General features: G+C 35.4%; 1 protein-coding gene across 1 annotated transcript in view; it reads left to right on the forward strand.

Annotated features, from left to right (window-relative positions):
* Positions 1-15,154, forward strand: part of LOC110037364 (putative membrane-bound O-acyltransferase C24H6.01c) — a 98,881-nt gene that overhangs the window by 44,888 nt on the left and 38,839 nt on the right. The window contains 1 exon segment of the mRNA XM_020741995.1: positions 1,807-1,920. Coding sequence (XP_020597654.1) covers positions 1,807-1,920 — 114 coding nt within the window.

Genomic DNA, 15,154 nt, shown 5'->3' on the forward strand with positions numbered 1-15,154 from the left:
CTAACACCATAATAATCCTGAAACCTAAACTGAAATAACAAACCTAAACACCGACATAACACCAAAAATAACACCACACTGTCAAAAACCAGTTAAAACCAACGTAACAAAGCAATGCAACGGTAAAATCAAAGAAAAATTAAAGCAAACTCACCTCCATTTTAAGCTTATCGACATTATTTAATGATTCAATGATTAATATTTCTTCATCTCCGGAGGAATTGACGGAATTTTTTTTTTTGGACTGGCGGCGGCATAAAATGCGACAATGCTTTTGGCGGGATTAGCTATACGGACAAAAAGTCACTTTTTCACTTCTGGGCTGGGTTCGGGTATCGGACGAGCCGGGTCGTCTGTTTTAATTTATTTATTTTACCTCTTGTTGCGGTGGGTCCAAGAATTCTACGTGGCGAGCTTGCATTCGACTCCACTTGCAATTCTGCCTGCGGTGTCTGGATGAAATAAGCGCTCTTAGGAAGAAGTCCGAATGTGAATGGACACAAGGAAGACGAAAGGCTCCAAAACCGCCGAATCTAACGTAAAGTAATTTTTTGTCTGTGTCGGCGCCCGACAGAGTAAGTTCGGGCCGGGTTCACGAAAAACACACCTATTTAATTTGCCCGCGGTGATTCGGGCCGGGTCTCGTTAACTAAGTTTTTTTTTTTAATTTTTATATATAGTGGGACTCAGCTTCAGTTGGACTCCATTCATTTGACTCCGCATGCAACTCACCCTGCGGAGTCCTGAACCAATAAATTTTCTTGTTGCACGTAGGTGTTTTTTTCAAAATTTTAGTTTTATGATCATGACTTTTTTCAAGGTGAAACACAGTCCAAATTTAGTTAATTGGAATCTAATGAACCTACATATGGGTATAAAGTGATAAACTCATCTAAATCAATAGCATTTGGGGAATCAGATAACTAAAATAGATGGCATTTAGCAAATGACGTTGACTTTGTTTCTGTGAAGCAACATGTCTTAAAATTCCATCTTTCCTTCACCGTTTTCTTTTCGGTTCTTTCGCACTTGTAATGAATTGTTGATGTCTAGTCAAGTTTGGCTTTCGCTTGTTTTAATCAGAACTTCACACACTCCAAAACTCGTTATTAGAACCTGGAAAGCTCAACTTCTGAACTTCAACCTACCCATGAATCTGAAACTTGGAAAGGAACATATAGGATATGCCACATATTCTTTGCTTTGTGAAGTGTGAGCTTTACTTGTTACAAGTGGTAATTCAACAATAAGATATGTTGGATAGGTCGGCTTTTCTACATGGCGTGACCCTTCTTTTGCTTCACAGTATATGATAGAAATGGAATAATAATGTATTTGCTCAAAAGGGTGTTCCAAGAAGATATTTTATTTAAGGCTGGCTATTTAGTTTATTCTTGAAATTACTAGAAACCATGATAACCCAAAATCCGACTTTATCTCGACTATTTTATATATCTATGTGCTACAACTTGGAAGCATCATTTTATGCAGAGTAAGAGATCTATCAGTCATAAAGCTTGGGTTATGAGCGAACTTGGACTTGTCCTCTATTTCATTAAACATGTGCATTTTATCATTCTAACATTCCTGCATATATAGATACTTTCGAGACTAATGGATAAATTATAGAGTAAAAGAATGGATTGTTAGTAATGTTTATTTTGATTTTATTCATGGATTTAGAAAGTGCATGTTAGCTCAGTCTGCATTAACCTAAATTCAATTGGGTCTGGGACTTATTTTTATCAATGCTATCCTACATCTTGCAATGATTATACTTGAACTTGATGCATTTTTTTTTCTCAGGAAAGAAGGCTTCATTTTTGCCAATACTCATTCATCAAATATCTTGCCTACTTAATTTACGCTCCACTTTACATTGCTGGGCCAATTGTGAACTTTAATGCATTTGCTTCACAGGTCAGTGACTTTTTATTCTGAAACTGCAACATAATTGAAGTTTTTTAGCTGAAGTAATTGCTTTTTTATATATTTTATTCATTTACTTTATAATTAAATGCAATACAATAAAAATTTATAAAACCATAATTAGACCAACCATATTAGATGGATCCAAGAGTAGGGCGATGAAGAAGTCACTAATGGGCAAGCTGAGCTTGGTAAAAATGCAAATTCTAAGATTGACGTGTGATAAAGTTTGTAGAGCGGAGTGATTAATGATTATGCTACAAGGGTATTGCGATAACACCCATTGAAATAACTGAATAGGGTAGTAAAAATATAATTTTATAAGTTTGTCTTTTACTTTGGGGGATAGAGGATGCATGCATAAGACTTGTAACTCCCAATTTTGAGATATTATGTAAAATTTTGACACTTGTAAAACATATCCCAAATGTCACATCCCTCAGAATTCGATCAAATCAATTTCATAAAATTTTACCTGTCAAATTGATCAATTTGCTGTGTAACACCATGTATAAATTATATATTTATTAGAAGATATCAAATCATGAAACAAAAGATTAATTAAACTTAATTGATCTCTTAACCATGTGTTATTATTCCCAGCTGACACTCTCCCATACTAAACCACACATACAACAGGATGAGGTCGAATGATTAGGAAAGCATCAGGATATTTGAACATTCCTTTTCTTTCTATGATTTCCTTTTGACATTTGCCGCAAATTGAAGCAATCCTCGTGAATTGCTGCTACTATAGGTAGGGTTGAGCTGTCATGAGGCTAGTGCACCGAGAGCTGCTCTCAGCTTAGTCCAATTCATGGGTAATTGGGAAGGGATAAGGGGAAAGAATGCTCAGGAAAGCATCAGGATAATAAGATTTATGCAGGAAAGTTCGTTTGAGATAGGTTTTTGATTAATGAAATATGTTTAGAGTCAAGAAATATGCTGAGAATTTCATGAATTTTTGATAGAATCATGATTCCAGGTGGTTTACACAAAGCAGAGAGCTCGAGACGAGTGTGGGGAAACTCATCGTAGGGTTGTTTCGTCAATTCAGGAGAATGATCTTGTGCAAATTTAAATAAAATAACTATGTATTTTTTCATGTGATTGTGTTTTAACACTTTGCATTTAGAATTCTCTGTAAATTGTTGATGAATTCTTGCATAGATTGTATGAATGCAAACTTGATTGCCCCTTACAATACATATGATTTTTCTATGCTATGAATTTGATGAATATATTTATGAAATCATTGCTTGCAGATATTCGTTTACTCTGATTCATGCATCTAATATATGAAATGTCTCTGATGAATGCTTCTTACAAAAATTATGACTTAAGAAATGTCATAATTGATGTTATAGGTAACCTATTACATGAATACTTGCAATTACGGATGAATACTTGCAATTTACATTTAGTGTTGTTTAGTTTTGGTAACCTATTACATGAATACTTGCAATTACGGATGATAGAGAGCGATGTAATTCCTGACTTTTGGTATTCAGACGAGGATGAAACTCTGAGAACCTTTAGGATCAGATGGGGATACAATGTAGGGAATTGTTGGTAGCAAGAGGCTATTTATAACTGTTTTGTTGGGGGCTCAACCTTTATCAATAGTTAATGTCGCATTCAAGTTGGGTGACGACCCATAACACAACATGATAGAAATAGTTGAAACCTATACAATTACAAGTGATATTCTTATAACTAGATTGATCACTCATGAATATGCTTATGATTACACATGAATGGATGAAATATATGTTTTATACAACAGTCATGGTTTTCTGCATTACACGTTTTTTCTTTTACTTGTTTTATACGATTATAACATGTTTTGACTTGTGTTGCATATATGTACATGAGTGATATATAAGCATATACGTTATTTCTTTTTGTCTATAAAATCTCATCTAACTTTTGATTATTTCACTAAGTTTATTGTAGCTCACTCTACGTTGCTGAGTTTCAGGAATTGGTAATGAGAACCAGAGTGAGTAACGAGGTGTGACTTATACAACTTTTACATTATAATTTTGGAAGTTTGTACAAAATTTTGGGTAGATACTTTATTTATATTAGATTTAACAGTTCTGTATAGGTGTATACATGTGTTGATGATATAAGTTTCACTCTTCAAAACATATGTAAATCAAAATGATTTATGAAATGAAATGTATTAAGTACTTTTATGGTGATTAGTCTGACCGAATTGTCCTGATTTTGCAAGTCAGGACCAGTGCTCATGTGGATTTAGTCTGTCTGAATTGTTCGCCTTTGTAGCCCTGTAGTTGAACGAAATTGTGGTGTGACAAGATGGGTTGATGTTACTAAAAAAAGTGACAAATTATTAGACAGCAAAAGTGATAGATCAAACATAACATAATTTTAAATTATATATAAGTATTTAGCAAAACTTTTGTAATACCACATGTAACATTCGATAAAAAGGAATGAAGAAATAACACACATCTATGTACCTCTAATAGTCGATATAAGGTTAATGATGATAATGCTAATTTGTAATTTATTGTATTTTATGTTAAATGTGTGACTTTGAAATTTAGATGCCTTTGCAATACAAATTGCAATTTAAATTTATCCTTTGTGCCATTTTATTGTTGTTTAGTTAAAGTCAATAATAAAAAAAAAATCTAGATTTACATTTAGTGTTTTGGCTTTTAAATCTTTAATCAACGGAACATCCATTGTAGATTCTCCTTATTATCTCTGAACTTCTCCATCAAATATCTCAATAAATGTGGTGCGACAAGATGGGTTGATGTTAGTAAAAAAAGTGACGAATTATTAGGCAGCAGAAGTGATAGATCAAACGTAACATAATTTTAAATTATACATAAATATTTAGCATAACTTTTGTAATACCACGTGTAACATTCGATAAAAAGGAATGAAGAAATAACACACATAGATGTACCTCTAATAGTTGATATAAGATTAATGATGATAATGCTAATTTGTAATTTATTGTAGTTTATGTCAAATGCGTGGCTTTAAAATTTAGATGCCTTTGCAATAAAAATTGCGATTTAAATTTATGCTTTGTGCCATTTTAGTGTTGTTTAGTTAAAGTCAATAATAAAAAAAAATCTAGATTTACATTTATTGTTGTGGCTTTTAAATCTTTAATCAACAGAACGACCATTGTAGATTCTCTTATTATCTCTGAACTTCTCCATCAAATTTCTCAATAAATGTATAACTTCCATAGTAGACCTGCCCGACATAAATCCAAATTGATTATAAGAAATTTTTGTAATACGTCTTAACCTATGTTCAATTACCCTCTCCCATAATTTAAATTATGACACATTAACTTAATTCATCTATAATTTCTACACTCTTGTGCATCCCCTTTATTCTTAAAAATGGGGACTAAAATACTCTCCTTCACTCCTCAGACATCTTTTTAGTTTTAAAAATAATATTAAAGAATTTAGTAAGCCAAGAAACTCCCAAATCTCCTTAACATTTCCATACTTCAATTGGGATATCATCAGGTCCTACAGACTTTCCACGCTTAGTTTTCTTTAAAGTCTCATCAACTTTTTTTTACTAATGTGACGGTAAAAATGAAATGTTTTATTATTATTAACGATGTTAATATCACTAAGGTCGATCGTATTTTCAGAAATTTCATTAAAAAATTTATCAAAATAACCCACCCACCTACGTTGAATATTTTTTTCTAATAAAAACACTTTTTGATTTTCATCTTTAATACACTTTACTTGAGTTATAAATCTTTACTTTTTTTTTTTTCTGTTTGGCTAGTTTATACATATATTTTTCACCATTCTTAGTATCTAATCATTTATAAAGATAATTAAAAACAGAATTTTTAGCGTCACATATTGTTCTTTTAGACTCCTCGCGGGCCGTTTGATATTTTTCCCAGTTCTCTAAGCTTTTACATTTAAACCAATTTTTATAACATAGCTTCTTATATTTTATCTTTTATTGCACATTATTATTCCACTACCAATTATTTTTATTTAAAGAAATTTTTTCTTTGATTCTCCAAGTACATCTTTTGCTACTTCTTTAATAGTGTTTATTACTTTATTCCACATAACATTTGCTTCATCATGAACATCCCAAATTTTGAAAGCTTGAATTTTACTCATAAAAATAGTTTTATTTTTGTTAAAAATAATTTTATTTTTGTCTTTTATGTTTCCTGTCTAATTCTATGATAACGAGTCATAGTATTCTCTATTTTACAACTTTTCATCTTAAAATCTAGAACTAATAAACGATGTTGGGTACTTAAATCCTCACTGACCTTACAATCTTTACAATCTCGACGTTCTCTTATTCTCATAAGAAAATAATCAATTTGTGTTTTATTAGATCCATTTATATAAGTAATAAGATGCGCATCTCTTTTCTTAAATAAAGTATTAATAATAAAAAAATCATACATTAAAGAAAAATCTGAACTAACTTTACTTTTTTTATTAGTCACTCCAAAACCATAGCCACCATGAATATTTCTAAAATCTTCTACCACTCTACCGACATACCTACTTAAATCTCCTTCAATAAAAATACTTTCTTCAAGAGGTATCATTTGTGTTAAGTCTTCTAAGTCATTCCAAAATTTATCTTTAGACATTTATAGACCCTATATCTATACTTAATTGAGGAGCATAAACACTTATAATATTAAAAATCTTAGTATCAATGATAAACTTAAGGACTATAATTTTATCTTCAACTCTATTAATTTTTACAACATTATCCTTCAAACTCTTATCTATAATTACACATACACCATTTCTAGTGCGACTCTTACTAGAATACCAAAATTTAAAACCTAAGTTATCAATCTCCTTAGTTTTTTCTCCAACCCATTTACTTTCTTGAATACATAATATATTAATCAAGATTGATGTGTGAAATATGTATGTCAGTCCATTCATGCATAAGACATAAACATATAATCATAAGCATGTTCATAGTAGTGTAGTCATAATAATATCATCATAGCATCATAATAATATCATTTCATAACAATATCACTTGTAAATGTATATGTCTAACTATTTTCATGTCTTGTTATTATTAGTTGTCACTCTGCTCCAAAGGTCATATGAACTATCGATAAAGGTTGTCACCCAATATAATAGTTATCAATAATCCTCCTGATATCAATGGTTTTTTGTGCTTTGTCACCACCTGATCAAAATGGTTCTAGAGTTTCATAGTTGCTTTAACATGAGGAGTTGGGAAAACCACATCTCTACATAGCGTACTTACAAGTATTCATGTAATAGTCTACTCGTAACATTTTTAAAAGCATAATACATGTAGCAAACTTTCATTGATATTTTTTATATCGCATGTATGAAACATATTAAATGAATATCTGCAGATAATTATTTCATAAGCATTATCATATGTATCATAACATAGTAACATCACATGTATTGTAAGAGAAATCAACTGACATTTATACATTCAAAGAATGTATTCATCTAAAATATACAGGAAGTTTAAATGCAACAGTGTCGAATACATAATCGAATAAATTTTTTTTTAAAATTTTTCTTCTTAAATTAACATAAGATTATTTCACTTGATTTGATGGAGTAACCTTATTATGAGTTTTCTCATGCTCGTCTCGAGCTCGCTGCTTTATGTAAACAATCTGAAAATCATATACATCATAGGAATTCATGAAATTCCAGCTCGTTTCGTGATTTAACCAAAAACATAACTTATTTGTAGAAACATTCCTCAAAAGAGCTTCTTGGCATAAATTCACCTTTTGGATAGGTCTTTTTTTTCATAACTCTTCCTAACACCTCAATCCTCCCCCTCCCCCCCCCTCCCCATTTATTGATTTATGCTAAAGCCTTACGAAAGCTCACAAACCACTTATGACACTTTTGACACCAGTTCAACACCTTCGATTACTCCAGAAAACAAATAAGTTGCATGAATTGAGGCATACATCAAAATGAAAAGAAGAGGAAGAAAAAAAATATATCTCAAAGGTTGCTAAAATCAGTTTTGTATCTTTAGATTTCGCTCTGGAATCCTGAATCGCAGGCTGCAACTCCTTGCAGGTCGCTGGATCGCGCAACTGCACTCTGTGCTACGATGCATGAGCACAACTTTTTTTGACTTAGCCTGAAAGTTATTGAGTGAGGGAGAAGGAATTCGGGTGGAGAGTAAATTTCGAAGCTCTGGAGGCTCTATTTGACTGACCTGGCTCTAATATCATAAGGGAGGCAGGTTGGGAATTGTAGCTACAGGATTAATGAGAAAATTAGAGAATGGCTTAGGTTAACTAAACTATAATAAGTTGAAGAGCTCTGCAATATTTTCACTTTGTAGATTGAGAGCTTTGTTGATGTTGGTAACTCTCTGGTTATGGTTTGCAATAAGCATGCCCATTATTAAAATGAGAGCCTTCATCAAAGATTTGATATATTTTTAAACTTGATTTTTGTAAGCTTTGATGTATGATAACTCCTACAATTATGATGTGCAATAATAGAAACCATAATTAGGGTGAGTATATTTCATCTTGATATAACATTGACATAAAGATTGAAGGTTGATTTGTGATCGCTCGATTTAGAGACCTCGGATTGGGGAGGTATTTGATATGATCCCGAACCAAAATAGTGAACAAACAACAAAAAAATGCAAATAGAGAAAACTCCAACGGGGGCTTATTTTACTAATACCAACGAAAACTAACAAAATACAACATTGATCTACTATTTGAGAAGTAGATTGTCTCTCCACAAACCATAGACATAACTAGGAACACCACGAGAAAAGAAAAACTGGAACAAACATAACATTAAACAAATCCTAGACAATTGATTCTCTTAAATACTCTTTAAGTCTCCTTTCAAACTTTTCCACCAAAACTTCTGTTAATATCTTCTCTTTGAGTACACGATTAGAGCCTTGGTGGGTTCCACCTAGGAGCATCCTCTGCGGCTGCACTTGGAGTTTGAGCCCTCTCTTGTTGAGCCGATCGACGCATGGGTGAGGGGTGGGCCAGTCAGTTGGATCCAGACTGGTCCTTCTTGGACCGACGACATAATATACGTAACAATACTCCTCTTCAAAAGAAGCAGCTTGTCCTCTAGGTGGAATGATGAAAACTACTTTTGGATCCCTTCATAAGGATCTCACGTTGCTTCATAATATGATAGATCTTTCTACTTAATTAGTACCTCCTTTGCTCAAGTCACTCCTGAGCGCACTCTGTCGACCTCTAAAGGTTCTGAAATCACCTCCATGTCATCTGTCAGTGTTGGAGGTACTGAAGACGAGGGTTTACATCTGCGAAACGCAAAAGATTGGATGTAGTGCTAATAATGGTGGTAAACTTAAGTGAAATATCATGGAGAAAGTTTTTTGCTCCTCTGTCTGGCCAATGTTTTCTGTCGATAGGGTCTGAGCTTCAAGTAAACCATGTCTTCAGTTTTAAATTGCATCTCTCTTATATTTATTCGCCTTCTTCTTCATGATCTGTTGAGCTCTCAGTAGATGTCTCTTAAGCTCTGCCAATATTTTGTCCCTCCCCAAGTATCGGTCGAAACCGGATACCGGCGTAGGGCTATGGCCATAATTTATCAGATAAGGTGGATCCTGCCCATATAGAATCTTTCAAGGGATGGTTCGTGCCACAATATGAGACGTCGTTTTATACCAATATTCAGTCTACACAATCCACTTGACTCAAAGATTCTATGTATCCGATATAGAACAACATAGATATGTCTCCACACTTCTGTTGACCACCTTAATCTGACCATCGATCTGAGAATGATATGCTGTGCTTTTCTTAAGGATTGTTCCTTGTAACCTGAAAACCTCCTTTCAGAATTGGCTAACACCTCATCTCTGTCTGATACAATAGATTCGGGCACTCCGTGCAAACAGACCACTTCCTGTATGAACACCGTAGCAACCGAAACCACCATGTAGGAGTGACATAATGGAATGGAATGTGCATACTTGCTCAGACGATCTACTATTATCAAGATCATCATAAACCCTTCCGATCGTGGCAACCTCTTTATAAAATTCATTGTCGCTTCTTTCCAAACATTCTCCGGTAAAGCTAAGGGTTGCAGTAACCCTTCTCGCGTCATGTTCAAGTAATTGTGTCGTTGACACATCACGACTTGCCACCATTTTCTCTACGTCTCTGTGCATCCCCACCCAATAAAGCTTCATCGATAGATGACTGCATCTTTTGTACTTTTGAGCGTCTTTCAATTGCACTATCTTGAAACTCCTACAATAATATGAGGATGTGCTATAATGCCCTTAGCGACACGAATTGCTACTGATAGATTAGCCATTACCCCTTCAATTTATATCTTGGATGGCTGTTTAAATTCTGTAGCAATTTTCCCCTTATTTTTCTCGGCTCTTCATCCTGCTTTCTCTCCCATCTCAGAGCTTCCCAATCTAGGACCAAGGGTACCAATAAGGCTGTAGCTGGGGCTCCTCTATCTTTATCAGTGGTGCATCTGCGGCTTTATTCTCCAACACTCGCTGATACTGAATCTCAAAATCATGTCACAGTAGTTTGATTAGCTACTGATGCTCAGTCATCATTCTCTAGTCCAAAAGATACTTCAAGTTCCTCTAGTCTATTCTGATGAGAAAGTATCATCCTAACAGGTAGGGCTGCCACTTATTATTAATACAATAGCCATCAACTCTTGCTCATATATTGACTTGAGCCTCATACTAGTTGTGAGTACCGGGATGTAGGCAATCGATTGCCGATCCTGCATGTGTACTACTCCCAATTCGTACCCTCATGTATCTTATTCTATCACAAATAGTCCACTGAAATCTGCAAGTGATAATATTGGTAAGCTGGTCACAACTCTATTTAAATGTTTGAAAGTTTGTGTTGCTGCTTCCCCCCCACTTGAAATTGTTTTTTTTTTCACTGCTCTGCTAGTAGTCATGTTATTATGTCGTAACCCTTCATAAATTTTTGACAGTATCCAGTGAGATCTAGAAATTCTCTTATCTCCTTGAAAATTTTGGATAAAGGCCAATCCTTTATAGCTCGATCTTATACGGGTCCGCTGCTACTCCTGCCTTGTCTACCATGTGCCATAGGTACTCCACCTATAGTTGCGCAACAGAACATTTCTTCAATTGGTGTGCAACTTGTGCTCTTTGAATATTTTCAGGACTATCCTCATGTTCCCCAAATGTCGCGTTTCTATGTGACTGTTGATCAGAATTTCATCAAAGAAGACCAGGATGAATTATCTGAGACTATGTTGAAAAAACCTATTCATAAGGGACTGAAATGTGGCTAGGATGTTGGTGAAACCAAACAACTTTACCAAGAACTCTTAATGCCCCTCATGTGTCTGAACGGTGTCCTGTGCAAATCCGTCGGATTCATCCTGATCTGGTGGCATCCCGACTTAAGATCGATTTTCGAGAAGTTGACTACCCCATAATGCTCATATAGTAGCTCATCAATCACAAGGATAGAAAACTTACCCTACACAGTCTTCTGGTTCAAAGCCTGATAGTCTACCTAAAATTTTCAGTTACCATCTTTTTTCCTTCACCAAAAAGACTGGAGTAGAAAAGAGGCTCACACTGGGCCTGATAATTCCCTCCTTGAGCATCGCTCAAATCAACATTTCTTTCTCATCTTTTTTAATTTGTGGATATTTGTATGGTCTGACACTACTAGGATGGACACCCTTCTTTAGGTTAATGGCATGCTTGTGCTTCTTTCGCAGTGGTAATTCACTTTGCTACTGTAATATGTCGTGAAACTGCTGTAGGAGCTACTGAACTCCCTTGGGAAGCTCTTGTGACTCAGGATCCTAGATCTCCTCTATGCTACAACTCCACCAAATAGCCTAACTGATCCTCGTATCGACTTGATTATGATTTTGAGCAAGTCCATGGTTCTGCATTGGCTAACATCCCCCTCAACACCACCTTCTTACCCTCCACCTTGAACTTTATTGTTAGGGATTTTCAATCTAACTTCATATCTCCAAGTGTCTGTAACCACTTCATTCCCAAAATCACATCAGTGCTGCCCAAGTCCACGGGAAGGAAGTCCTCTACCACTCGTAGTCCCTATAGTGTAAAAGCTATTCCCTTGCAAATTTCTCGAATTTTCTCAACCTTTCGTGTTCCCATCATGAGACCAAAGCTCCTCGTATCTTCCAAATTCAACCCCAGCCGATCCACGACCCGATTTGAGATGAAATTGTGTGTGGCTTCACTATCCACCCAATATCATAATGGGCTACTCTCTGATCTATCCCTTTACCTTTATACCACTTAATTGAGGGACACCTTCACAACATTCAAGTGCAAATTATCCTTTTCTCCATTGTGTCATCCTCTGACTCCTCACTATCTGTCTCCTCCTCATGAAACACAAGTACCTATAGTGCGCGCTCCTTGCAACTGTGCCTCGTGGCAACTACTTGTCAAATCAAAAACATAATCCTTTTGCTCATTTATCTTGCACTTTTACATCGGGCAGGTGCTTGAAATTGTCCCCGGAATGGGTCCCCGCATTTTTCACATTTGGCTTCTCTTTCTGACACGATAAGGAAGAGTATTTTGGTCTCCATTTTTTAAGAACAAAGGGGATGCACAATAGTGTGAAAATTGTAGAGGAATTAAGTTGATGTGTCATACTTTAAAATTATGGGAGAGGGTAATTAAACATAGGTTAAGATGTATTTATAAATATTTCTCATTCTCATAATCAATTTGGATTTATGCCAGGCAGGTCTTCTATGGAAGCTATACATTCATTGAGAGGTTGGATGGAGAAATTAAGAGATAATAAGGAGGATCTACATTTGATTTTTTATTGATTTAGAAAAAGCTTACGATAAGGTTCCAAGAGATATCCTTTGGAGAATTCTTGAGAAGAAATGTGTTGATATGACTTATATTCAAGTCATTAAAGATATTTATACTAGAGCTGTTACTTGTGTTCGAACTGAAGGAGGATTGACCAATTATTTTCCTATTTCTGTTGGATTACATCAGGGATCGGCTTTAAGCCATATCTTTTTGCTTTAGTTAAGGACGGTCTTACTGGACATTTTCAGGAGGATGTACCTTGGTGTATGTTTTTTGCTGATGATATCTTTCTCGTGATAAAACGAGAGAAACAACCTAGGAAAAACTTGAATTATGGAGGTCTACAGTGGAGTCAAAAGGTCTTCATTTGAGTAGAACTAAAATTGAATACATGGAATGTAATTCTAGTAGTAGTAGCTTTAGCGACAGAAGTGTAAATTTGGGTGATCAAATTTTTAAAAGGTGTGAACGATTTAAATATTTCGGGTTTGTTGTTCAAAGCGATGGTAATATAGATGAGGATGTTAATAGTAAAATTGAAGTTGGTTGGTTGAAGAGGAGGAATGCTTCGGGCCTTTTGTGTGATAGAAAAGTACCGCTTAGACTGAAAGTAAAATTTTATAAGAAGGTGGCGAGACCTGTAATGCTCTATGGCGTTGAATGTTGGTCTTTAAAAGAGAAGCATAATACAAAGTTAAGTGTTGTCGAGTGAGAATGATTAGGTGGATGAGTGTCTTTACACTTACAGACAAGGATGCGAAATGAATTTCTTCGTGATAAGGTTGGTGTTGCTCCAGTGACGGACAAAATTAGAGAGAGTCGTCTTAGATGGTTTGGTCACATTAAACGTCGACCATATGATGATTTGATTGGGAGGGTAGATGTTTTATATTCGACTTATGTTAAGAAAGGTAGAGGTAGACCTACGAAGACTTGGGCTTATTGTATAAAAAATGATCTTTATTTATTAGAACTAAATGAAAATATGACATTAAATAAGACACAATGGAGGAAAAGGATTCATGTAGCCAACCCCACGTAGTGGGATTAAGGCTTTGTTGTTGTTGGCATCTCTTTATAACACGATACCGTTTGTGTCCTCGGTGTCATGGCGCTCAAGACTCTTGTAGAATCCCCTCACACGCTGTCTTTGCTAGTCTTCTTCACAATTTCTTTCCTTCCATCATCTTAGCGAGCTCCATCTTCTCCTTCAATTCCTGTGGTCTCAACGGTCAAAAAACTGCTTGGATATTGGGCTTCAGACCTTTCAAGATGTTCCTCTTTAGTCCTGTTATCGAAATGGCCCTCAGCCGCCCTGACGAAAGGTCGAACTTCTCGTTGTATTCTATGACCGCCCCCTCCTCAGTCACAACATAGAATTGACCTGGAAACATTCCAACAAGCAATCCTTAACTCACCTCAATCAATTGAAATCATGCTTGGGCATTTCCCTCCAAACATAATCTTGCAGCCTCGAGCTTCTCTTCCTTAGTTAAGCATTTACTGCAAAGTATCGCTCTACCTGAAAGACCCATCCATGTGCATCTTCCCACTCGAAGATGAGATTTTCAGTTTCCTTACCCTTGCATTGCCACCCCAACTTACTCTCCTAACATCGTTTCCCCCATGTTTCTAGGGTGAAACTCCATATTTCGGTCATAGCCATACCCCATCGCGCTTCTCTCCTTCATTTGTTGTGCTCCTTCGTGCCTCTTGCAACACTCCTCTAATTTTCGGCCTATCTGCCTCTCTAGTAAGTTGCCACCCCCTCATTTTGGAGTCCTAGGGGGAAGCTCTTGGTGATAAATGCTTTCGTACTCGTCACCCTCTCATTCGATCTCCTTCCCTTTCAATCTGACTAAGGGTTCTTTGATTATGTGTTAGGTTTGCAATTTGAACCGTCAGCGGGATCTTGGATTGCATCTCCAAGAGCCTTTTCATCATTTCTTCTGTGCCATTCGGTTCTCTATTAAAGGAAACCTATATCTTCCATGATGGCAAACTTTTCCTCTATTTACGATTTGATTTGTCTTACTTCTTCTTCCAACACATCTATTTTGATTCCTGTTATTCCTCCAAGATCTCGCTTTGATACCAATTTGATATGATCCCAGGCCAAAACAATAAACAAACAACAAAATAATTGTGAAGAGGGAGACTCCAATAGGGTTGATTTTACTAATACCAATGAAAACAAACAAAATATCTATTGTTAGAGAGGTTGATCGTCTCTCCACAAATCCTAGACACCGCTAGGAACACCACAAGATAAGAAAAACTGCAACAAACATAACATAAAATAAAACTAGATAATTGACTCTCCAAAGTACTCTCTACG

This window comes from Phalaenopsis equestris, unplaced genomic scaffold (genome assembly GCF_001263595.1).
Source record: "Phalaenopsis equestris unplaced genomic scaffold, ASM126359v1 Scaffold219045, whole genome shotgun sequence".
NCBI classification, from domain to species: Eukaryota; Viridiplantae; Streptophyta; class Magnoliopsida; order Asparagales; family Orchidaceae; genus Phalaenopsis; species Phalaenopsis equestris.